The 26,997-nt window shown below is 46.1% G+C and overlaps 1 protein-coding gene across 2 annotated transcripts in view; it reads right to left on the reverse strand.

Moving 5' to 3' along the window:
• LOC122920270 overlaps positions 1-23,954 on the reverse strand; it is a 42,407-nt gene extending 18,453 nt beyond the window's left edge. For both annotated transcript variants that reach the window (XM_044269650.1, XM_044269649.1), the window contains exons 1-4: positions 23,809-23,954; positions 20,312-20,646; positions 11,631-11,960; positions 2,459-2,551 (exon numbers count right to left, since the gene is read on the reverse strand). In XM_044269650.1, the coding sequence (XP_044125585.1) occupies positions 2,459-2,551; positions 11,631-11,922 (385 nt within the window). In that variant the 5' untranslated portion in view covers positions 11,923-11,960; positions 20,312-20,646; positions 23,809-23,954. The remainder of the gene's footprint in view (positions 1-2,458; positions 2,552-11,630; positions 11,961-20,311; positions 20,647-23,808) is intronic.
• Positions 23,955-26,997: the final 3,043 nt, after the last annotated feature.

A 26,997-nucleotide genomic window follows, 5' to 3' on the forward strand; every position in this document is an offset into this window, starting at 1 on the left:
TGAATGCAGTGCGCAATGGCACGGGCAGCACAACCATACCGCCGGTGCCTGAAATATCCAATAACAAAGCTCTGTATAGCAAGGAGCTTTGTTATTTAGAATGAAGCTGCTGATTGCTCAGTTTGGGCTGGCTGCCGGAACGTACGGTGCAATTCTCTGAAGCTGTGCCGGGAGCGGCGCCGCAATCTTCAGTACTACTAGCGGAATGGTGGCCTGGCAGGTTAAGTGGCCTCCTGGTGGGCATTAAAGCGGTTATCCAAGATTAGCAAATGCCACCTCATATGCTGGGCCCCTCACAGTGAATATACTTACCCTGCTCCCCTCGCCGCTCCTGGTCACCGCACCGCCGCTTCTCCCCGTGCACGGATGAAAACATCCAGTGTCGGGAAGTAATGAGCAGCCAATGGCAGGCGGGGATGAGCCCTCTAGAGTCACCCGAGATGCTAGGGAGGCTCACCCCCGTCTGCCATTGGCTGCTCCCCCCACCCCTGACACCAGAAGTTTTCATCCGTGCACGGGGAGAAGCAGCAGCGGCAGTACGGGGATCAGGAGCGGCGCGGGGAGCCAGGTAAGTATATTTACTGTGAGGGGTCTGGCACATGGGGGGGCATTTGCTAATCTTGGATAACCCCTTTAATAAATGTTCATCATGGTGCCTACCTGGGGTTTCTAAGCAGTATATTGGACTGTACTTTATCACTTGGCTATAATTGCCTGCTCTACATTAACTACAGAACCCTCCCCATTGCTTATTAACGCTATCCTGGAGGGAAAGGAATGCTGGTATTTACATGGTATTGTACTGGGAGGGGAGTGATGTTATTGACATGGGACTGTATGTTGGAGGGGGATGGAGGGAAATGAGACATGTTATTTACATAGGACTATATGTTGGAGGGAGGGGAGACATGTTATTTACATGGGACCAGGCTCAGACTGGCCCACAGGGGAATCGCCTGGTGGGCCCCTGAGAAAGCTGTGCCCCCAGTCCACCAGCACAGCATCTAAAAATAACCTTTATCAATGTAAAAAACTGGGTAGGACTATACAGTTTATTATTATAGACCCATCGGAAGGTTAAGATGGCTTCTAGGAATAGAGGCAGGCCAGCCAGTATCCTCTGTTCCCTGGGACCCACTTTTGGAAGTTGTTGCAGAGATCCCCATAATCAATCATCTTCTAGCATCTTGTTGCTGTCTGCCTCTATGTCGGCAGGTAATATTTGCAGTTTGCTGTACAGTGGACCCCCAGAATGAATTTTACTGGTGGGCTCTAGGCATCCCAGTCCGACACTGCATGGGACTGTATGTTGGAGGGCGCTGGAGGGAGGGGAAATATGTTATCTAGGCTAGTAATAGTTCCTCTGCATAAACACCCACCTCTTAGGGCATGTTCACACCATCGCTACTTACTTCTGTTGTTCTGCTCGATTAGTTGAGCAAAACAACAAAAATAACGGAAGTGCTGGATCGGGCACATAACTGACACAAGCCGAGATGAGAAGACTCCATTGACTATAATTAGATCCATTCAGTTTACATTCGGGATCTTGCCTTTTTTAGACTACTTTCACACTAGCGTTTTTACTGGATCTGACAGGGTTCAGCAAAAACGCATCCGTTACTGATAATACAACCGCCTGAATCCGTTATGAACGGATCCGGTTGTATTAGCTTTAACATAGCCAAGACGGATCCGTCATGAACACCATTGAAAGTCAGTGGAGGATGGATCAGTTTTCTATTGTGTCCGGATCCGTCCCCATTGACTTGCATTGTGGGTCATGACAGCCAAGATGGAAAACAAACCGCAGCGTGCTCTCCAGTATGAAAACGGAAAAGAATGCATTTTGGAGCTTTCCGTTCTATTCAGTTACGTTTTGTCCCCATTGACAATAAATTGGGTCAAAACGGAAGCGTTTTTTTCAGGATCTCAATACCGGAAAATATTAACGCTAGTGTGAAAGTAGCCTTACCAGACAAGAATCTGTGACAGAGCCCCCGAACGGGGCCTCCAACGCAGATGTGAACAAGCCCTTAACATTATGTAGGCCTACGTATTATTGATTTCAATTCCTTTAACTTTTGTACTCCTCCATCACAAAAAATACTCCTCAAAAATGGCAAGAGGAGTATTTTTGCTCTTCTTGAAAAAATGTACTGCAACCTCTGTTGGAGTGGATACATTTCTTATCATTGTAATTGTACTGAGCTGCACAATAAAGGTATGGTGTACCAGTAATTGTTACCTTACATCAAACAACACATGGAAAAGCAGATAAACTATATTTTTGCAAAAATGCTACTTGACTGCAGCCTCTGAATATATCTTTATGAATATTTCAGATCCCTTGTAGGTGTCAAGTGAAGATGTATTGCTGAGCGCCATAGTCCATTCCAGTCCTGCTATTACTACACTTATGTAACAAGGTTTTCCTAGTAGTAAGTAAAGTTCTTACCTTTTTTACAATGGTAGAATATTACTCCTGCCAGTACCAGTAGTATAATAATAGCCCCCAAAATTCCAACTACAATCCATGGTCTAGTTTTACCTATAGGGAATAGAGAGAATAGAAGAAAGGAATACACAGTTAATCAAAGCAATGAAGGATAATATCTGGTATGAGGTTTCGCTAAACCTAATATCAAAGTATATAACTGGCTAATGCAGTGGTAGGCAACCTCCGGCACTGCAGCTGTTGCAAAACTACAACTCCCACCATGCATGCTTGTGCTGCTCTTCTCAGAACTCCCATTGAAGTGATTGGATCACGCCGGGAACTGTACTTTCATAACAGCAGGAGTGCCGGAGGTTGCTGACCCCTGGGCTAATGGGTAATGAGTGAGCAGTTTTTACTAAAACTAGATATAAGTTGGGTACCTCGCCGGATCTTTATTAGAATAGATAGACTATTTAGGAATCTGATTTGGCGCAAAAAAACAGCTAGGATCTGACGAGATACGTTTCAGAGAGGAAAAGATGCTCTGGGGGGCTCTCTATCCCCAACTCCTGGCTATATTATATATCTTCGCAGCTGCAGCAGTTGAAGGGGTGGGGAAGGATCCCTGGGGATGTTGCGTCTGCCCAGTTGATAGAGGGTTTTAAGAGTGAATTAGTTATGATAGCTACAATTCTTCACTGATAAGAAATCATATTGATATCTTGCACCGTTGTTGGATAATATGCATAATGTGTATTACTGCTGAGGCAATATATGTCAATTAACGGAGATTATGTATACCTCATACTGTAATTTGTATGTGCAATGATATTTCTATTTTATTTCTACCTCTTGGAAAATGAATAAAAATTATGTGATTAAAAAAAAACTAGATATACAAGTGAAACTGAGCCCTTTTGCACCACCGTCAAGGTATCTCAGTGTGGCTTTATAATTCAAAGCTTGAAAGCTGTGGAAGACCTACTGAAATATCAGCAGCAAGGCCTGAGCAAAAAACAGTCCATTTCAGGTTTGTTTTTTACAGCAGCAGATTTTGAGTAGATTTGTAGGAGATTCCACAGCAGACCTACTACCTTTGGCTACACTTATGCTTGCCTCTTTATGGAGGAAGCCATCCATGAACATGTAAGGCTACTTTTACACTGGCGTTTTGGCTTTCCGTTTGTGAGATCCATTCAGGGCTCTCACAAGCGGTCCAAAACAGATACGTTTTGCCCTAATGCATTCTGAACGGAAAAGGATCCGCTCAGAATGCATCAGTTTGCCTCCATTCAGTCACCATTCCGCTCTGGAAGCTGCCTGCAGCATTTGGTGTCCGCCTGACGAAGCGGCGCCAAACGCATCCGCTCTGCCACACAATGTAAGTCAATGGGGACGGATCAGTTTTCTCTGATACAATCTGGCACAATAGATAAAACTTATTAGTCTCCCATTAACTTTCAATGGAGTTCAAGACGGATCCGTCATGGCTATAGAAGACATAATACAACCGGATCCGTTTATGACGGATGCATGCGGTTGTATTATTGTAACAGAAACGTTTTTGCAGATCCATGACGGATCCGCAAAAAACGCTAGTTTGAAAGTAGCCTGAGCCATTTCCAGTTAAAAGGGATTTTACATGTGAAACAAACAATGTAATCTACTCAACTGCCCTAGAGGTCTATGTAGAAGAAACCACTTGGCACAACTGTGGCAGAAATTTTAAGCATTAAGCCCTCAGTGCGTGGATTTCCACCTCCCAATGTTTTCCATCGCTGTTCATACAGCTATAGGTTATTTCCGTGTCATTTCAGTGCACATTTTTTCTTGGCACAGTTTCTATGTAGACACTGTTAGGGCCCTTGCACACAACCGTATGCCCTCCGTGACAAACGGTCTGTGAGCGGGCCATATGTCCTGGAGCGGCATTGATTGTGCGCACAGGAGCACACAACATCATAAATTACACGGACAGTATATCTCGGAGGGCATACGGTCGTGTGCAAGAGGCCTTAGGCTGACTTCACACTTCAGTTATTTGGTCAGTTATTTCCATCAGTCAGGGGCATACCTAGAGCATTTGGCACCCGGGGCGAACCCTTTGTTTGGCACCCCCCCCCCCATCCGACCCTGCAAAGGCATGGTAATCCAAAGGAAGTGCCTGTGCTACCCCAATCCCTTATTAACCCATTCAGTAACCGGATTAGAAACAGCAGATTTAGCAGAGAAAAGAAATCAGAGGATGAAGGGACAGACCGAGAAACACGGGTTTCCTCACCAGGCAGAGAATCCAACATAGAGCGCTGCTGCTGTTCCAGGACATGGAGTTAACTCCATGTGGGGAGGAGAACAGCACTTCCTCTTCCGACAGCTGACCCTCGAAGCTCCGCCCCAAGGGGGCGTGTAAACCCGCTCTCCGCGGACTCCGTCCACATCCAGCAGGTGAAGCTTCAGACGCTGCTCCCAGGCTCTCAGTGCATAAGGTTGGCATAGGTCACGTGACCCGGAGGAAGGCTTAGAGATGGATGGGGCTGCCAGCGCCTCTTGTATCCTGCGACCTCAGAATAGCCAACCACTACCATGGCAAACATGCCAGTCGCACCGCGACCCCAATCATTTCTATGGCTGCCCTGTCGGATCCAAAATTACCGTGTAGCATGTTGCGCGCCTCCGGAGTCGCGTCGCGGTGCAGCAGTGGATGGAGGCAGGGGCGTAGCTAATGGCTCATGGGCCCTGGTGCAAGAGTTCAGCTTCGGCCCCCCCTTCCCTCAGTGCTTTGTAGCCAGGGGCAGGAAGCACAAGGCCTTTGTGCTGCCCGAGGCAAAAACTGAAACGGCACCCCCTTGAGCCAGAGGTGTAACTTGACCTGCATGCACTTTCTATAATACTGGTTTCTTCTTATGCACCACAAGGGTCTTTGTGTCTCCTCAGGCTCCTGGACCCGGTAGAAACTGCTACCTCTGCACCCCCTATAGCTATGCCCCTGCTGTCAGCTAAAAAACGCACCATAAACCACCAGCATTACCTGGCAGATGTTCTCATTACGTTTCTAAATTTAGTTTTCTCTTTGCTCTCTGATACGAGGGCGCCACAAAACTATGCGTGCTTCTGGTCCTGTTAGTGACGTATACGCGCTGCATTGTTTTGTGGTGTGCTCGTGCAAAGGTGAGCCTGCACCTGCACATTGAGCCACTTAAGACAAGTACACAGCAGCGGGGAACATTTCAGAGGCGCCGGAATCCCGACAATACAGCGCATGCGTGAAATTTCAAGCTGGGTTTGTACATGAAATTAGAATGGATTCCATCAAATGTGAAGGGGCATGAAGGGGGGGCGGTGAGCTGGACTTTAAGCGAGAAAGCCACAGCACCCTTGACTTCAAAAACTTCATTTGCATGTGGCCTGCATGGGAATCAAGCTGTTTTTTCTGAGAGCAAAGAGAAAACCAAATTTAGAAACATGCTGAGAACATCTGTAAGGTAATGCTGGTGGTTTATGGTGTGTTTCTTAGCAGACAGCGTCCCTTTAATTTCTATACCCTAAATATATATTTATCTCTCTGCTATTTGTCAGTGATTAACCAGCTACTGGGAGATGCATAACAGCTTACTGCTCGCTGTCATGTATCGTTCAGTTACCAGAGCTTCACTTGTAAAACTTGCAGGGCATGCTGCAACAAGTAGTACTTCGAACAGTGGGAGAGCAACTGGTTGCTAGGGTCTCTGTCCAAAGAATGGAAGGACAGGCAAGCACATTCCTGAGTCTGCAGCAAGAGGGGAGATGAGAGGGGGCTTTACAGTGCCACATCTGTATTATAAAGTACTGTAGAGGGGCTAGAGGGCCCGGCGGCCGGCCAGAGGCTATTCAAAACTCACCTCGCGCCGCCAGCCACCGCACGTCCGCACAGTCACTGCCGCCTGCCTGCTGCTTCTGAGTGTCTGACTGGGAGGGAGCCGGAGATGCGCGGAAACCACGCCTCCGGGCGGCTCCTCCTCACTCAGTCACTCAGACCTCACCTCACTCAATGTCTGCTTCCGCGGCCGCCCCCTCTGACACAATCACGTGAGCTGCCTACTGCGCTGCGCCGTGCGCACTGCCCCCGGGCCCCGGCACTATTAGATCACATTTTGGATAGGAGGCGGTGGGCAATTGCGACCGCTGCGACCCCTGTAGCTACGCCACTGGATGGAGGGGTGACTCCGTTATGGCACCCCCCTTGTGAGTGGCAACTGTTGTTGCGCCTGTTTTGGAGGCATTTGCACCTGTTGCACCAATTTGAGTATTAAGACAAATTCAGAAGTTTTCTAACTTTTGCGTCTCATTTCTGTCCTGTTTATATAGGTGCTCCTTATTTTGCGCCAGATTTTGTTGTAAAAACAGTCTTGTCTACTTCACCCCAGGGCCTGCATACTCTTCTGTCTTTGTTTTGAGTGGTGAGTTTGCCTACGTTCATTGAGATGTGCGCCAAAGTTCAGCTCACTTGCGCCACTTTTTCATGCGCATACTATTTAGACCAGTTTTGTGAATTTGAATCTATCTTACAAGAAAACGACTGCTAGATGTCAGACTTAAACTAAAAAAAGACAAACCAGATTTATGAAAGAATAATAAATGAGGCATAAACTGAAGACAGACTTTGCCAATACGCCTGTTTTGTTTTAGTTTTTTTGCTCCAAAAAAGAGACGAGCTTAGTAAATGTGCCCCTGTGGGTTTCTGCATTGGAAAGGACGCTGCAGATTTGTTGCGGATGTTGTTGCACCTTAGCTATGGATTTAACCCCCTGTATTGCAAAGGGTGAAATCCTTGCTGAATGTCTGCAGCATAAATTGACTTGCAAGTGATTTAAACCCTAAGGCTGGGTTTACACTGGCGTTGCGGGTGACATTCGGGAACAGATGCGAGTGCGTTGCGGGAAAATGCGTGATTTTTCCCCGCGAGTGCAAAACTTTTTAATGCGTTTTGCACGCGCGTGAGAAAAATCGGCATGTTTGGTACCCAGACCCGAACCCGGACTTCTTCACAGAAGTTGGGGTTTGGGTTAGGTCTTCTGTAGATTTTATTATTTTCCCTTATAACATGGTTATAAGGGAAAATAATAGCATTCTTAATACAGAATGCATAGTACAATAATGTGGGACTATTAAATGGTTATAAATCTTGCCCGTGTGAAAGAGGCCTAAATTTTTTTTTCAAAGCATCTCTTCCTAATTTTTTTAACCTTTTTCTAACCATTTAATAGTCCCACAAGGGGACTATAATAGGCGATCTTTTGATTGCTTCTAAAATATATTGCACTATTCCTATAGCGCAATGTATTTTAATGTCAGTCCTCTCCTGACATTCACCAGTAGGCTGTGCCAGAGAGGCGCAGCCTGCCTGCACTGGCATTGGTACCCCATAATCTAATTTACAGGGTGCTGATGGGAGACAGAGGTAGTCTGCTCCCTTTGTAACTGCTTACATGCCGGTGGCGCCATTGCCAATGGCATGTAAGGGGTTAAACAGCCCAGATCGGGCACTCCTGCCGGTCCGGGCCTTTAGAGCAGTAACATGTTACAGCCGTGTCCTCACTCTCTGCTGTAAAAAAGGCGGAGGCCCAGCCTAAGGCCCCCTAGTGACCACCATAAAAAGGCGTATTGGTGATCACTAAAGGGTTAAAATGCACTGTACTCTGGCGTAGCTATAGGGGTCGTAGCTGTCGCAATTGCGACTGGGGCCCTAAGTCAGGGGGGCCCACGGGGCCCCCTCAAGCCAGGAGAGCCACAGTAAGGCCGTACCTGCGGGCGGCGCGGCCTGCAGCTAAGTTGCTAACTAAAATCACATATAGGACGGAGCGGAGACTGAGAGGCGAGCCATGCGTGCACTGTGCAGGGCAGGCAAAGTGAGGAGGGGGAGCGGCTCCAGGTCAGGAAGAAGAGTGAGCAGCTGTGTGCTGACCGGGTTTGGTTGCGACTGACTTGCGAGTGACTCCTGCGAGTGCGACGCGAATGCTGCCTGCTGGATTGTGAGGACTGAGGAGCTCTGCTGGCTGCACACTGTTGATACTGAGCGCTTTTGTCGTTACACCTAGAGGTTCTGCTCTCTCTGCAGCTGCCGCGCCCTCTGCACTTTGACAGGACCACGGCTCTGTCAATCAAAAAGTGCAGAGGGCGTGACAGCTGCAGAGAGAGCAGAACCTCTAGGTGTAACGGTAACGCCCCTATTGTTCTTAGATGCTCATTTGCATATATTAAAACATAATTTTTCTCAGCAATGTAGGCACATATGAACACGGAACCAACAGAGATGCCTTCAGCTGCCAGGTGCACATGTAACAGGTCAGCCAGTGTCATAGGGACAAATCTGCTGACAGTTGCCCTTTAAGGGTAAAAATAATTATGTAAATCATGGGGAAAAAAAAGATACAGAACATCCTGCACCATATGATAGTAAATATGCGAATGTGCATGGCTACATTTATAATGTCACCGAAAATAATGCACTATAGCAATAGATGCAAATAGGGGTGCACCGAAATGAAAATTCTGGTCCGAAACCGAAAATTCAGGATGCCCTTGACCGAAAACCGAAACCGAAACTGCCTTTTTGCCCAAATACTTTTAAAATACTTTTTTTAAGTAAAAAAAAGGAAAGTGAATTAAAATATAAAGTTAAACAGATACATAGATATTATACACACAATGCCACCCAAAGTGGTTATTTTTTAAAAATTTCACTCTCCCCCCCTCCCTCCCTTGTCACTCCCCCCCTCCCTCCCTTGTCACTCTCCCCCCCCTCCCTCCCTTGTCACTCTCCCCCCCTCCCTCCCTTGTCACTCTCCCCCCCTCCCTCCCTTGTCACTCTCCCCCCCTCCCTCCCTTGTCACTCTCCCCCCCTCCCTCCCTTGTCACTCTCCCCCCCTCCCTCCCTTGTCACTCTCCCCCCCTCCCTCCCTTGTCACTCTCCCCTCCTCCCTCCCTTGTCACTCTCTTCCCCCCCCTCCCTCGTCAAACTCTTCCCCCCCCCTCCCTCCCTTGTCACTCTCTTCCCCCCCCTCCCTCCCTTGTCACTCTCTTCCCCCCCCTCCCTCCCTTGTCACTCTCTTCCCCCCCCTCCCTCCCTTGTCACTCTCTTCCCCCCCCTCCCTCCCTTGTCACTCTCTTCCCCCCCTCCCTCCCTTGTCACTCTCATTTCCCCCCCTCCCTTGTCACTCTTATTCTACCCCCCCCTCCCTTGTCACTCTCATTCTACCCCCTTCCTTGTCACTCTCATTCTACCCCCTCCCTTGTCACTCTCATTCTACTCCCCCCCCTCCCTTGTCACTCTCATTCTACTCCCCCCCCCTCCCTTGTCACTCTCATTCTACTCTACTCCCCCCCTCCCTTGTCACTCTCATTCTACTCCCCCCCCTCCCTTGTCACTCTCATTCTACTCCCCCCCCTCCCTTGTCACTCTCATTCTAACCCCCCCCCCTCCCTTGTCACTCTCATTCTAACCCCCCTCCCTTGTCACTCTCATTTTACACCCCCCCCCCTTGTCACTCTCATTTTACACACCCCCTTGTCACTCTCAGTTTACACCCCCCCTCCCCCTCCCTTGTCACCTCTAGTGTAGCCTGTGTAGCGTGGCCGAGCTCTGTTCGGTCCGCGGTACAGGAGCATTTGTTTCTTGTACCCGGCCGGACTGAAAGGAAGTGCACACTAAGTGAGCACTTCCTGTCAGTCTGGCCGGGTACAGGAAACAAAAGCTCCTGTACCGCGGAACGAACAGAGCTCGGCCACGCTACACTAACAACAGCAGTAGCACAGAGCAGACACAGCAGGCGGCGCAGCACTGAGCCGGAGATTCTTTAGAGCGGCAAGCGTTTAGGAGGCACAGCATGAGGGGCGCCGCCGGCCGCCCGAACGTATATAACCAACCATATTTTCTGCCGATATGTACCAATATTGGCCGAAATGCATTAGGCCCATTTTCGGACTATATTTTCGGTGCACCCCTAGATGCAAACATAACATATGGACTAAGCCCTCACGCTAATGATAAAATCTGAGACTCTTAGCCAATACATTTTGATCAAAATACATCTGTGCCCACCTACCTGTTGCAGTGAGCGCAAAAGGTTTGCAGACCAATATAGATTGCTTCTGGGTGACTTGCTGTATGTTGGGGGAATATAGGTGGAGGAGCGCTCACTGCAACAATTCCACCCCCTCACTTCCAGTCACCTCTCTGCTCCCTTTGTAATATACACAGTCCTAGGTTTGGGTCTGAGTGGCTGACAATATACTCACACCTGGTAATTACGCCACCTAGGACGGTCTATATGTTTTTATCCACACATTAAGTTGAAAATTCCCACATTTTTAAACTATTAGAATAAAACTCGCCTATCGCCTACAATATTATTAAGTGAATACTTACCCGTCTGAACTGAGACCACCTTGGCGCTGGGTAGGTGGGCACAGATGTATTTTGATCAAAATGTATTGGCTAAGTGTCTCAGATTTTATCATTAGAGGTAGGGCTTAGTCCATATGTTATGTTTGCATCTATTACTATAGTGCATTATTTTCTGTGACTTTAAAATCAATTATGTCACTAAGGCCTCATGCACACGGCCATGCCGTTTTTTGTGGTCTGCAAACCGCGGATCCGCAAAGCAAAAAAAGTAACCCGCCTGTTTGCCTTCCGCAATTTGCGGAACGGAACGGGCGGCCCATTGTAGAAATGCCTATTCTTGTCAGCAAAACGGACAAGAATAGGACATGCTATATTTTTTTTTGCGGGGCCACGGAATAGAGCAACGGATGCGGACAACACACGGAGTGCTGTCCGCATCTTTTGCGGCCCCATTGAAGTGAATGGGTCCGCATCCGAGCCACAAAAACGGCGGCTCGGGTGCGGACCCAAACAACGGCCGTGTGCATGAGGCCTAAGGGGTTAAAAATGCAAGTAACATTCTTGAGTTTTTTTAATTGTGACTGTTAGGCCTCATTCACATAGTCTGTGTTCGGTTAGTGATTTCCATAAGTGATTTTGAGCCCAAACCAGGTGCGGCTCTAAACACAGAACAGGTACTGGTTTTGGCTCAAAATCACTGACCAAACACTGACGTGTGAATGAGGCTTTTGGAGGTTAATGTTCAGTGGCCATAAAGGTTGGTGTAATGTGCATTACAAGAACATTCCTAATGACTTAGATACTTACTTTTAATAGAGAGAGTAACATTAGATGTCAGACGATCTGTCAGCGACCTGTGGGAGACTACACAGGAATACACGTCTCCGTCCATATCTGTGCTCACAGGTCTCGTAGACAGGACACTGGTCACATTGTAGGTCCCATCGTGGTTCTGGACGGGCTCACTGGTGCAGGTCTGGCTATTCAGTTCAGATTGGTTGGAGGAAGCTTTACTGTACTTCAGCCATTGTATTTCCACACTTTCCGGATAGAAGCCGTTCACATAACATGTGACAGATCTCTCCGTGTCAGGATTCATTACTAGTGTGGAGTCACTCAGCCTACAAGATGGCACAGCTGAAGAGAGAGACATGTAAATTATAATTCAAATTATTTGACATTTATAATATTGCTGGTTCAAACATTAAAATCACTGATCTGTCAGGCGAAGTGAACAACATTGATTATCTTGTGACAACGGTGTCTGTCATTGGTTGTGATGTATTTGTCAGCAGGTAAACACTCGATTCATAAAATTGCTGTGGCTAGATGACTGGCCTTTTTGGAGATGCCCAGACCCATTGTTGCAGGGTGTTCCCGTTATTCAGTGGTTAGTACCTACCAGAAGTGGTCTAGGTAAGGAGAACCGGTGACAGGGTCTTGGATGTCCAGTGCACATTGATGTGTTCAATGTACGATAAAACTGACCAGTTACTTTTATTCTACAGGTCGGTACGAATCCGGCGATACCTTTATATGTATAGTTTTGATAGTGATAAAAAAAATTAAAAAGTGGGGGGAAAAAAAAGTTTTTGTTGCCATATTTTGACCCTCATTTTTTGCGGGGCAATCTGAACTTTTCATTGATACCATTCTGGGATGTGTATGACTTTTTGATCACGTTTTATGTAATTTTTGTAGAAATGAATCGACCAAAAACGGCGAATCGGCCATTTGGATGCTTTTTTCCATTTCGCTGTTTGCCGTATGGGGAATATATTTTTATACTATGGATGTTTTCGCACATTGAGACACCCATGATGTGTATTAATTTTTTATTTTTTTGGGGGGAAAAGGGGGGTGATTTAGAATTATTATATTTTTTTTACACTTTTTTTATTTATAAAGACACGGACTGCTGCATACACGCTCTGGCTCCTCCGATCGCCACACGGGGGAGCCAGAGAACAATCGAAAGTGCGCACTTTCGGTTTCAGCACGCTCAGATGCCGTGGTCAGGATTGACCACCGCATCTGAGTGGTTAAATGTCCGCGATCGGCATTACTGCCGATTGCGGACATGAGCCACGGGTGTCTGCTAAAAGAGGCAGGCGGTCACCCGCAGCTATGACGCCCGGAGCGGGCGCCATCTTTAAACACCCGCCCAACGCCGTACATGTACGGCGCTTGGCATGAAAGAGTTAAGAGTAAGGCCCCCTTCAGACGGGCAGGAATTTCCTGCAGGTGCAATGCGTGAGGTGAACGCATTGCACCCACACTGAATCCGGACTCATTCACTTCAATGGGGCTGTGCAGATGAGCAGTGATTTTCACTCATCACTTGTGCGTTGAGTGAAAATCGCAGCATGTTCCATATTCTGCATGTTTTTCATGCAACGCAGGCCCTACAGAAATGAATGGGGCTGCGTGAAAATCACATAGCATCCGCAAGTAAGTGCAGATGCAATGCGATTTTCACTCATGGTTGCTAGGTGATGATGTTAGTAAATTGATTAAAGTCAATTTACTGTATTATTTTCCTTATAACATGGTTATAAAGGAAAATAATAGCATTCTTAATACAGAATGCTTAGTAAAATGTTGCTTGAGGGGTTAAAAAAATAAATAAAAATAACTCGCCTCATCCACTTGTTCGTGCAGCCAGCATAGTCTTCTTTCTTCTTCTTTGAGGACCTGCAAAAGGACCTTTTGATGACGTAACCGCGCTCACCATGTAGTGACCGCAGTGACGTCAGCGCAGATCCTGCTGAATGAAGATAGAAGATCCTTCTATCTTCATTCAGCAGGACCTGCGCTGACGTCACCACGTTCATCACATGATGAGCGCGATTACGTCATCAAAGGTCCTTTGCAGGTCCTCAAAGAAGAAAGACGACGATGCCGGCTGCGCGATCAAGTGGATGAGGTGAGTTAATTTTTTAACCCCTCAAGCAACATTTTAGTAAGCATTCTGTATTAAGAGTGCTATTATTTTTTTCCTTTATAACCATGTTATAAGGAAAATAATTAAATCTACAGAAGACCAAACCCAAACCCGAACTTTAGTGAAGAAGTCCGGGTTCTGGTCTGGGTACCACAATCAGTTTTTTATCACGCGCATGACTGAAATTGCGTGCGCACTCACGCGGGTTTCCCGCAATGCACACGCAACGCATCCCGAGCAAATCCAGGATGCCCATGTGAAAGAGGCTTAACTTCTCACTTGACAGATTTTGTTGCAGAAAATTTCTGAGGCTTAAAATCAATTTCATTTCCCTGAATGAAGTTTCCAAAAATCGCTGTGCTTGCTGTACCAAGTCTTCAAACATCTAGTGTGGTTTTTTTTCTGCATTTCCACAGCAAAACTGCAGCAAAACTGAATGTATTACATATAGTATTTCATGCAGTTCAAGCTCGCCTGTTTTTAGATGTAAAATTAGGTTTATTTCATTCGGCTGTCCGTCTTTTGCCGTTGATGAATTAGACTCAGTGTATTTTTATTAGTCTGACCTCTGGTGGTTCTTTTTCAGTAAGGCCTCATGCACACGGCCGTTGCTGTGGAAATGCAGAAAAAAAAACACACTAGATGTTTGAAGACTTGGTACAGCAAGCACAGCGATTTTTGGAAACTTCATTCAGGGAAATGAAATACGGCCCGCATACAGTGAGTCCGCAATACACAGGCACTGGCCGTGTGCACCCCGTATCCCGGATGAGTACCCATTCATCTGCAATCCAGGAGATGCGGTGCGGAACGGAGGCACGGAAGCATTATGGAGTGCTTCCGTTGTGTTTCTGTCCGTACCTCTGCACTGCAAAAAAATAGAACATGTTCTATTTTTTTGCGGTGCGGACGGATCACGGACCCATTCAAGTTGAATGGGTCTCGATCCGTCCCGGCCGCCTCATGGATGTTGCCCGTGCATTGGGGACCGCAAATTGCGATCCCCGATGCATGGAACGGTTGCACTACGGCCGTGTGAATGAGGCCTTAAAGGCCTCATGCACACGACAGTACTTTTTCACAGTCCGCAAAAACGGGGTCCGTAGGTCCGTGATCCGTGACTGTTTTTTCGTCCGTGGGTCTTCCTTGATTTTTGGAGGATCCACTGACATGAAAAAAAAATTCGTTTTGGTGTCCGCCTGGCCGTGCGGAGCCAAACGGATCCGTCCTGAATTACAATGCAAGTCAATTGGGACGGATCCGTTTGACGTTGACACAATATGGTGCCATTTCAAACGGATCCGTCCCCCATTGACTTTCAATGTAAAGTCTGGAGTTCTTTTATACCATCGGATTGGAGTTTTCTCCAATCCGATGGTATATTTTAACTTGAAGCGTCCCCATCACCATGGGAACGCCTCTATGTTAGAATATACTGTCGGATATGAGCTACATCGTGAAACTCAGATCCGACAGTATATTCTAACACAGAGGCGTTCCCATGGTGATGGGGACGCTTCAGGTTAGAATATACAAAAAAACTGTGTACATGACTGCCCCCTGCTGCCTCCTACTGGTAAGTGACAGGTCTGTGCGGCGCATTGCTGTCACTTACCAGTAGGAGGAGCTCCCGGCCGGACGCAGACATCGCAGCAGCCAGCAGGTAAGTATGAATCTTCTACTATTGCTAAGGCTAAGTAACCATGGCAACCAGGACTGCAGTAGCGTCCTCGTTGCCATGGTTACCGATCGGAGCCCCAGCGATTAAACTGGGACTCCGCGATCGGAACTCCGCTGCCACCAATGATCTGGGGGGGGGGGGGGGGAGAGGGGAGGCCGCACACTGCCACCAATGTATTAAAAGAATAGAGCGAGGAAGGGGGGGGGGGGGGCGCACACTGCCACCAATGTATTAAAACAATAGAGGGAGGAGGAGGAGGGGGGGGCGCACACTGCCACCAATGTATTAAAACAATAGAGGGAGGAGGGAGGGGCGCACACTGCTACTAATGTTAATGCAATAGAGGGGGGGCCGCACACTGTGCCACCAATGCTATTATTACAATAGAGGGAGGGGGGGGCGCACACTGTGCCACCAATGTTATTAATACAATAGAGGGAGGGAGGGGGGGCGCACTAGCCACCAATGAAATTTAAACTGGGGAGGGAGGGGGGTCTGCCCCCTGCTGCCTGGCAGCCCGGATCTTATACAGGGGGCTATGATAGCACAATTAACCCCTTCAGGTGCAGCACCTGAGGGGTTAATTGTACAGATCATGGCCCCCTGTAAGAGATCGGGTGCTGCCAGGCAGCAGGGGGCAGTCATGTACACAGTTCGTTGTATATTCTAACTAGAAGCGTCCCCATCACCATGGGAACGCCCCTGTGTTAGAATATACTGTCGGATCTGACAGTATATTAAAAATGAAAAAGCTTTTATGCAGACGGATCTTCGGATCCGTCTGTATGAAAGTAACCTACGGCCACGGATGCCAATCTTGTGTGCATCCGTGTTCTTTCACGGACCCATTGACTTGAATGGGTCCGTGAACCGTTGTCCGTCAAAAAAAAATAGGACAGGTTATATTTTTTTTGACGGACAGGATACACGGATCACGGTCTCGGCTGCAAAACGGTCCTTTTTTTTTATTTTTCCACGGACCCATTGAAAGTCAATGGGTCCGCGAAAAAAAACGGAAAACGGCACAACGGCCACGGATGCACACAACGGTCGTGTGCATGAGGCCTTAGGGTGATGGCACACAGTGCAGTTCTGACATCTATTCAGGATGCAGTTTTCAGTTTATCCAGTTTAGCAGCCTCATTAAACCCTGGTGTTCTGCATTGTGGAAAGGATTTAAGTAATTTCAGCTCGCTACAATAAGAAAACTGCATCCTGAATGCATGTCAGAACTGCACTGTATGCCATCACCCTTAGGCCCCTTGCAGACGAGCATGTCCGGATGCGTTGCGGCAAACCCGCGCGAGTAGGTACCCAATTGCAGTCAGTTTTGACTGCGATTGTGTTCCCTTCAGTTTTTGCGTTTTGCACGCACGTCATAAAAAACTGAATGTGGTACCCAGACCCGAACTTCTTCATTGAAGTTCAGGTTTGGGTTCAAGGTTGTGTAGATTGTATTATTTCCCCTTATAACATGGTTATAAGGGAAAATAATAGCATTCTGAATACAGAATGCATAGTACAATAGGGCTGGAGGGGTTAAAAAACTAAAAATAAAAATTAACTCACCTTAATCCACTTGTTCGCGCAGCCGGCATCTCTTCTGTCTTCTTCTTTGAGGAATAGGACCTTTGATGACGTCACTGCGCTCGTCACATTGTCTATCACATGATCTTTTACCATGGTGATCGATCATGTGACGGATCATGTGATGAGCGTAGTGACGTCACCACAGGTCCTTTTCCTGTGCACAGCAAAGATGAAGACAGAAGAGAAGCCGGGCTGCGCTAGCAAGTGGATTAAGGTGAGTTAAATTGTTTTTTATTTATTTTTAACCCCTCCAGCCCTATTGTACTATGCATTCTCTATTAGAAATTCTATTATTTTCCCTTATAACCATGTGATAAGGGAAAATAATAATGACTTTGATCACTTGCTTGCGGATGCTTGCGATTTTCATGCAGCCCCATTCATGCAGCCCTATGGGGCCTGCGTTGAGTGGAAAAACGCACAATATAGAACATGCTGCGATTTTCTTGCAACGCACAAGTGATGCGTAAAAATCACCCCTCATGTGCACAGCCCCATAGAAGTGAATGGGTCCGGATTTAGTGCGGGTGCAATGCTTTCCCCTCACGCATTGCACCCGCGCGGAAAACTCGCCCGTGTGAAAGGGGCCTTAGAAAGGTTCATTTTCACTTAGACTAGTCTAATTTATTTGCGCATGAAAAATAGTCGCATATGTGCGGAGAACAGTGGCATGTCTCCCTGAAAGTGTGACTTTTAATGCAATAAAAGTCTCTCTTTATCACTTAAACTGTTGAATAAAAATAATCCAATCCTGGAGTGGAGTAAAAGTTAGACTGTTTTTGCGCCTAATTTATGCATAAAAAAAGCAAACCTACATAAGTAAATAGATAGAAAAATTCACAAAATGATTGCTGTAAGTTGCGATTATCTTTATATTCACATGGAGGATCGAAACCAAACGCGTTTCGGGACTTTGGATGGTCCCTTCCTCAGTGGTTCCACTTTCTGTAAAAAAAAATTTAGTTTGTGACAACCTACGACCCGGAATTACGAATGAAAACGCTGGCACCAGTTGGGAAGCATGTGTATAAAGGCAGACGCCGGCAAAGACTATACAAACCAAGAAAGTCTTGGAATTCACAACATCACATTACGAACCAATGTTCATCGATTTATTATGTGCCTCTGGTGGAAAATTTTAACACTCGCGGAAGTTAGCGGGGGGGGGGGGGGGGCCTGGTGCAGTATACCATGCGGGACACCGAATCCTGCCCTTGATCGAACCTTGTGAATATAACATACTGTGCAGAAGAAAACTCGAGCGATATGTTGGCTGTGATGTTCGATTTTTACGCTTATACAAGTTGACTTTAATACGACAGCTAATTGGATATATTTTCAAGATTATGTGATTTGGAGCACTACGAACTTTCCTGACACTATCATTGTGGAAACGTATAGAGAGACTATTTTATTTCATGCGATTATTATCAGAGAATTGCGATCATTGTATCAGTTGGATGCAGTAATTTGTCAATTGTTATAATACAGTGCGATTAGTTTTATGGCAGATCTATCGGATCCATCTATTACTCCGCACTTAGTCCCTCTTTGAGTGAATTGCTACATTTTAAAGTCTGTCCAGACCATTCATTATCAAATGTGTACAGTATACCACAAATTTTATTTTATTATATATTATTAATAAATTACCACCTACTCCAGATAGTGTGAGTGCCCAGCTCTCTCTTTATTTTACGCCTAAAAACAGGTGCGGACACTATAGTAAATGTGCCCCATTATCTTTTGGAAGAATATGGGTCTAAGACCTTGGCTGAATACATTTAAAACATAACTTTTACTGATAGAAATTAAAATCTAAACCCACATAGAGCTTAAATGAACGGCGAAAAAGAAAATAATATTATTAGGAGATAAATATACCAGTAGCCAGTGTAAATTGGAATAGTCTTACCAGTTCTTTGAAGATATACTCGGGTAAGTGGCTACCTTTGAACCGTCCTAAATAGACGGGCGGCGCGGTCCGTATACTGCTGCAACTCTTCTGGGAACAAAAAACTATATAGCCCTACATAAATGCCCTAACATTGGTTGGGATAGGGGCTATGCCGTCCCTACCTAGCAGTAACCGGAGCACCCTGCCCGATAGGGACGACCCCGTCATGAACCTTTCCCTCTCTGTTTAGGGAATAGGCACCGTTCATTTGAGCACTATGTGGGTTTAGAGTTTAATTTCTATTAATAAAAGTGATGTTTTAAATGTATTCAGCCAAGGTCCTTTTTCCAAAGGAATTGTTGTATATTTGAGGGTTGGACCTTTTTTCCTTAAACCCAACTACCGTGTATTTAATAGTGGATTTAAGAATATGGGTCTAAAAAATATAAATTTTGATCAGATCTACAGATTATTATTAGTGTTGAGCGAAGCGAACTTCGGATGCTTCATCCGAAGTCGCTTCGTTCAGAACTTCGGAATAAGGCTACTTTCACACTTGCGTTCAGAGCGGATCCGCTCATATAATGCAGACGATGTGAAAGTAGCTTCAGACGGATCCTTCCAAAAGGATCCGTTTGAAAATTGAGCCATATAGTGTCAAATTCAAACGGATCCGTCCCCATTGACTTACATTGTAAGTCTGGACGGATCCGTTTGCCTCCGCACGGCCAGGCGGACACCCGAATGCTGCAAGCAGCGTTCAGGTGTCCGCCTGCTGAGCGGAGTGGAGGCCAAACGCCGCCAGACTGATGCATTCTGAGCGGATCCGCATCCACTCAGAATGCATTAGGGCTGGACAGATGCGTTCGGGGCCGCTTGTGAGAGCCTTTAAACGGAACTCACAAGCGGACACCCGAACGCTAGTGTGAAAGTAGCCTAATACTGTACAGAGATCTGCCTCCGTACAGTATTAAAATGTATGGGCTCCGATGAGCCGAAGGAAGTTATTTGTGAAGTTGCGCGTGACTGATCCAAAGCTTGCTTTGCTCAACATGAATTATTATGCTAGGAATAGCTAAAATGAATACTTAAAAAAGAATGTAATAGTTTTATGCTGTATGACATGAAAAGGAGAGTCCTTTTTCTTAGCTTCGCTCTTTCCTATAGGCCCTTTTTGGCGTCTTTAAAGCGTCCCCAAAGCAGCGCCACAGCATACTGCTGGGAGGACACAAAGCTGCACCTTTATGCCGCTAATGTGTTATAGGACATGCATATTTTTTGGGGCGTGTTGAATTGTGCAGCTCTGGACTACACTGTTCCAGATTGGAGCTCGGTGAACTATATGAGCTTCTTTCCTCCCCGATAGCAGCACTTACCTGACACCTGCACAGTGACTTTACTAATGGCTTCTTCAGGAGTGACGATTACAGAACAGGTGTATTCTCCTTCATCACTGAACTGAAGGTTGGGTATATACAGACTGGCATCTCCCCGTACAAGATTTGTTTCCGATATATATGACCCAGATCTGTATAATTTTTACCATCAAACAAAAGGACAAGTGTATTTTCTGTTCCTTTAGTCCAGCAAACCGCAACAGTAGAAGTAGTCAAAGATGAAGCCTTGTAGCCAGCGAAGTGACAAGGGACGGTTATCTCATCACCCACCAGTGCCTTTATAGGGGAATCATTTTTGAGTATTTCCAGTTGACCTGAAGGATAGACAGAAAGCATACTTACATGACATGTGATATTTACGCCTTATAGTACAAAAGTAATATTATAGAAATATCTTGTTGCATTAAAAATAAATTTAAGATCAAGATAAGACCAAAATATGAAATTTCACAGATTCTTCAAAAAAAGGATAAAATTATATGTCTAGTTTGGTTTGCCTCCTCATACGACTAAGATGTCTACCAAAAGGTTCCATCAGTGGAGATGCATCATACCCAGGATAGTTTCTTCCTATCGTTGGGACTAGGCTGGAATTTATATAATGGCAAATTCTGTGCTAGGTTGACCATTAAGTAGGACCCATCAGCTCCCCTGACACTGTTTGTTTTAGTAAATATTAGTGTCGCCCCTAAATAAGAAGCCTGGAGCATCTATTCTTAGAACTCTGCAGTCTGCCTTTCCTATATTATCCCTTCTAGAAATGTATTAATAAATTGCCAACTAGTTGTTACCATTCTCCTTGCCAAAGGGGTGTGTCCCTACATAGTCTGACACTGTAGGCTCTGATTGAAGAGTGTAGGGACACGACCCGGAGTGGTTACACCCAGTGTGTCAACATATTCATAATTCCAGGAGGAATCTCAGAGGAATGGTACAGTGCCTATGAGAGTCTTAAGTAAAGATGCTGTAGATATGTATTTACTATAACAGATATGTCCAGACAGCTGACGGGTCCTCTAAGTTATTTTTATTTTTATAATATATGCAATTTATGTCATATTAATGGGGTCTGACAACTGGTAGACCCAGATCAAACAGTACTTTCCATAGCTTTCACAAACTAGAATCCTAGGATTGGAGAGAGTCCCAGTTGTCACCTCTTTCCCTTTATGATCGAACAGTTGTACCACAATTGGGAAAACCCCCATTAACCTCTTCCTGCACAGTGCTGTGGACTCAGGAGCTGCACTCGTATCATCACATGCCGAAATTGGTTGCAACTGACAACCAACATCCCATGTTAATGGCTTAGATTGGAGAGATTATTTCTTTAGACACGGCAGTCAGTAGCATCTTTTATCACCCCATCGGCACCCATCATGACACCATCAATAGGTATCCATAACAGAGCTGCAGTCACAATGCCCCTATTATGCCCTCCCTGACTTAGAACTGATGCGTGCCAGTTTTTGAGGTATGTCCTACAAACACGTGCAAAATACACATATTACAGTCTGGTGTAAAATAATACAGTATATCCAGGGTTAGGAAAAGAGTCTGGTTAAATCCTGTCTGTAAGACTGTGTCTACCCAATGGAGTTTGGGATAGAAGAAACTGCAAATGCAGACTGATGATGAAACATCCATTTTAGACTATTGTTGGTTAAGAGCATCCAAAATGTAGAGTGCATGGGGAGCTTGTGACTGTCAGACAGATCATGTCAGAGAAGGAAGTGTTTGTGTCCAATGGCTAAAAGTTGTGCATGTAACATGTGTCCTGTATATAAGCGCCATGTGTGAAGCCATATGTTCTATGTGTGAGAGGTGTGTAGGTGGCATGCGTGCAGCATTATTTCTTTGTGTGAGTGTAACATGAATTCAAAAGATTTGAGAACAAAAAAGCTTACGCAGACTAAGTGAATAAATATATTTACTAAGTGTGACTACATACAAGACGATACAGAATAATAAAAAGTAAATAAATGCTTCAAGTCACGGTAACCGCGCCCTTCCCTGCCCCTTTGCTGTGACTGACGGCGCTTATGCAGAGAGTTTGGCAAAGCCGGCCGAACTAACAGCTGTCAGACACAGAGATGGGGCAGGGAAGGGGCCGTAGTTACCGCGACTTGAAGCTAGGAGGCCGCTGCATCCTTGACTTCAAGCATGTGTGGAGAAGTGCGCCGGCAAGGGATAAAACAACATTTTCAGTACTTTTGCTGCATCTGCCTTCAGGAAGAAAGGCATCATCAGAAACACACTGCTGGCTACACGCAGGTACTGCTGGAGGCTTGGGATGGTTTTGGGAGGTGACAGGTTCCTTTAAAGTGGTTATCCAAGCCTGGAAATGCCCCCCCATATGCCCGGGCCCCTCACAATGATTCTACTTACCTGGCTCTCCGCTCCCTGCGCTGGTCCTGGTCCCCGCACAGCCGCTGCTGCTTCTCCCCGTGCGCGGATTAAAGCATCCAGTTTCGGGGTGGGGCAGCCAATGGCAGGCAGTGACAGAGACGAGCCCCCCTAGCGTCACCCGCGATGCTACGGAGACTCATCCCCGTCACGCCTGCCTATGGCTGCCCCACCCCAGCACCTCACCTCAGACGGCAGCCGACCTGTCTTTTTGGGGGATGGCAGTTTACGGCGTTGGCAGGGGAACCTGTGGCTACTGTCCCTGCCGCTCAGATCTCTAGGCCACAGCATCATGACCTCCTGCTCCGGGTCAGGCAGCGCGATGATGTGGTCACAAATGTCTGTGTTGGGAAACAGACATTTGTGATCACGCCATTGTGCTGCTTTAGATGCGGGCAGGAGGTCACAGTGGTGTAATGTTGTGACGCGGCAACTTAGATGGCAGCAAAGAACAGCAGACAGGTGAGTGTAAGATTTTTTTTAATTATATATATATATATATATATATGTTCAGGCATTTTGGGGGTGGCATAACAGGCTGGAGCACTACAGGGGGTGGCATTACAGGCTGTAGCACTACAGGGGGTGGCATTATAGGCTGTAGCACTACAGGGGGTGGCATTACAGGCTGGAGCACTACAGGGCGTGGCATTACAGGCTGTAGCACTACAGGGGGTGGCATTACAGGCTGGAGCACTACAGGGGGTGGCATTACAGGCTGGAGCACTACAGGGCGTGGCATTACAGGCTGGAGCACTATAGGGGGTTGCATTATAATGCAGGTGGCACTACAGAGGGGGGTTATAATACATAGTGCCAGTATGTAGTGCCCCCTCCTAGAATGTCTATGTGGGGCACTACATGGAGGTTTTAACTGCAGATGGGCATTATAAATACAGGGGCTACTAAAGGGCACAATGCCACCATAAGGGACGGAGGTACCAGACTTAGTCTTTGTCCCTGGTGAGACTCTGCTGCTTTACACTCAGGGCTGGGCTATGAGTTTTTGCAGTTCTTCTCTCACTTAGCAGTTATAACAGGCACAAAAATCAGATGAAGGTGAGACTTACCAGAAGAGTGGCCGAGAAGACTGAAGATTATCACCAGGAGGAACATCTGGGTTACGTATTGTATGAATCCCATCTTACATCTGTAATCATCGAGCCGATATACACTGTACTATGGGTTACTACGCTGTCTTTTCTGCCGCACCCTGTTTGCCTTTTACTTTCACTTTACTTTCTATTGAGGAGCTCTATTTCCCAGTTTGTTAGGCTACTTTCACACTGGCGTTTTGGCTTTCAGTTTGTGAGATCTGTTCAGGGCTCTCACTAGCGGTCCAAGACAGATCAGTTTTGCCCTAATGAATTCTGAATGGAAAAGGATCTGCTCAGAATGCATCAGTTTGCCTTCGTTCAGTCTCCATTCCGCTCTGGAGGCGCTGCCTGCAGCATTTTGCCGTCTGCCTGACGAAGCGGAGCATAAACGGATCCGTCCTGACACACAATGTAAGTCAATGGGGACGGATCCATTTTCTCTGACACAATCTGGCAAAATAGAAAACGGATCCGTCTGCCATTTCAATTTCAATGGAGTTTGACGGATCCGTCTTGGCTATGTTACAGGTAATACAAACGGATCCGTTCATGACGGATGCATGCGGTTGCATCATTGTAACGGAAGTGTTTTTGCAGATCCATGACGGATCCGCAAAAAACGCTAGTGTGAAAGTAGCCTGTTGATGCCTGAAGATGCCTGTTTTCCATCTACAGGCCACATTTAGGTGCCCCTGTGAGGCCTGGGCCATATTAGCCAGTCTTGAGTGGGACTCGCAGACTCCTCTCTCCTCCTATTGCAAGCATGGCTACATGCTGGAGGTAACTGGTGAGTTGTCTGTGAGTCGGCCTCATGCTCCTGTAATTTGCCCACTGGCTCCTGTTATTTCACATACGGCTCAGGTAGGAGAGTGTTAGGTCCCTGAGCTACTTGAGAAACCTTGGCGCGGTGCTCGGGCTCAGACATGTTCTACACCATAGGACATGTTGGCTAATCTCTCAATTTTAAAATCAGTTTGAGGGTTTAGTAAGACCGCAGAGTGCACCTGTTTTTGCTATTATATTGTTATATTGATTATTACATCCATATAATTGCTGTCTTGTGTAGGATGTCTATTGTGGTACTTGTGGTCCGCTGCGGGCATCCTCCACCGTATGCATTTTTGCTGGGGATCGTCATTAGCAACGGGCCACAAGTGCAGGATTTGCTCCCCTATATATATGCACAACTGCATGTGGGTTTGAGCACCTCCTGCTAATATCACGCCATTCTTTCCAGTTTGTATATATTGAAAGTAGCGACAGGTTTCATTGTCTCCTTTTCTTTCTGAAGAGGCTGAATAGTGTGTATAAGGCTAGGAGCGCACAGACATTAATCTGAAGAAGAGATCACTTCACTCCAACCGCGATTCTGGAAAACTGTGGATTTATTCTCGTGTCCATAAACCTGCAACGTTTCAGGTCTCACCGGGGGCTTTTTTCAAGCATACTGTAACATACAAACATGGTGACTTTAAATAGGCCCAAACAGGTAGTGACATCATAGTGTATGCAAGTAACATTCACTTCATCAAAAAAGTCCACATTTCATCTCTAAAAAATACATGATTGAGAAAACATATTGTGAAAGAACCTGATCCAATAATTGTGTTGTTAAAAATCCAACTCATATCTGTGCATTAAAGTGCCAATATAGTGCAAATAGTTAAAAACAGGCATGCCCAACCTGTGGCCCTCCAGCTGTTGCAAAACTACAACCCCCAGCATGCCTGCACAGCCTACAGATATTAGGGCATGCTGGTGCAGTATGCCAGACCTTGCAGGGGATTATGTGTGAGGTCACGGTGTGAGCAATAGGGGGGCCGAGGTGAATACAGTTCTGGTTACTCACAGTTATGTCGTCCCTGGGCAGGCTCGCATAAAAGTGAAAAGGAGAACGGCAGAAGAATTCTCTGGGGTACACTCTGGTGTAAGGAACACGGGCCAGATGGTGGTTTGAGGTGCCCTTGATGGTCTGTATTAATGTGCCAGTGGCAAGGTCCCTTGTAGTCGTGACGCCAGTACCTTTTGTATGGACGTACAACCATTTACTGTAGTGTTAGTTGAGGAACTTGAGACTGAGGCAAACAAGATAAAATGTAAGGTGGAACTTTACTGAAGATGACTTCTGATAACAGTACATCCAAAGTATTAAACAGTCTCTTAATACAATCCGGCATTAAGCACAATCTCCCATACATATGGGGAAAGGGAAATAGAAGTCCTCAATTGTTCTGGTTCTGATCAGTGGTCAGGTAGGTTGATACACTGCTCCAAATCAGATAGATACGTGCACGCACGGCGAGAGAAATAACAGTGACACTCTAGATAAGGTCAAAGCATAACTCTAATTTATTAGGTGGGGGCTTCACATTATATACCCTCCATATAAGTGGGAGGAGTGGGCTCACATGATTGCTCTTTTAGCAAGAAGGAATGTAAACAGGAAATAAGTTTAAGGCATATGTATGATAGACTTAGAGGAATTCCTGACAGTTTCACGTTTTTGCTGCAAATAGTTTCAATCATAGAGTGCATACTGGGGGTTGTCTCTCAGACAGACACCATTTTGTAAGTGACAAGCAAATGTCCATTATATTCCATAACACAATGAAATACAGGCTCTAGTAATACATAAGAAAGCTACTGCTCAGACTAGGCTTGTAATAATATGCAGACATCCCAACCTGCAAAAACTCATTTCCGGGAGGTTTTTTTTTTTTCTTTCACGAACGCGCTGATGACGTGCAGTGTCCCAGGGGGTCAGTAGTGTAGCTTTAGGTATGCTGGGCTTTGTAGTGCAGGGTAACCCACTAACCTGGGACTCACTGTCGTCTTCAAACGGGTCAGCACTGGAACAGGCAGGTGATGAACGTCGTGACGCCAGTGCCAATTGAACGGTGGCACACCGTGTAGTGACAGGCGGAATAATTGAGGAATCTTTATATTTGAATAACAGGGTAACTTTACTGAAGATACTTGAAGATAGATGAACAGTCAGTAAGTACAGTTCCAGAATATTCCACACGTTACAAAACAGTCATAGCAGTGGTTCAGGCTATTAAGCGCAGCCGCAAAAAGCTATCTTCAAGACAGGCCTCCTAGGATCAGGGCTTTCCTCTTACTGTAGATGTAGCAATACACTTCAGGCAACTATTCTCTCTG

The sequence above is a fragment of the Bufo gargarizans genome, chromosome 10 (assembly GCF_014858855.1).
Source record: "Bufo gargarizans isolate SCDJY-AF-19 chromosome 10, ASM1485885v1, whole genome shotgun sequence".
In the NCBI taxonomy this organism is placed as follows: Eukaryota; Metazoa; Chordata; class Amphibia; order Anura; family Bufonidae; genus Bufo; species Bufo gargarizans.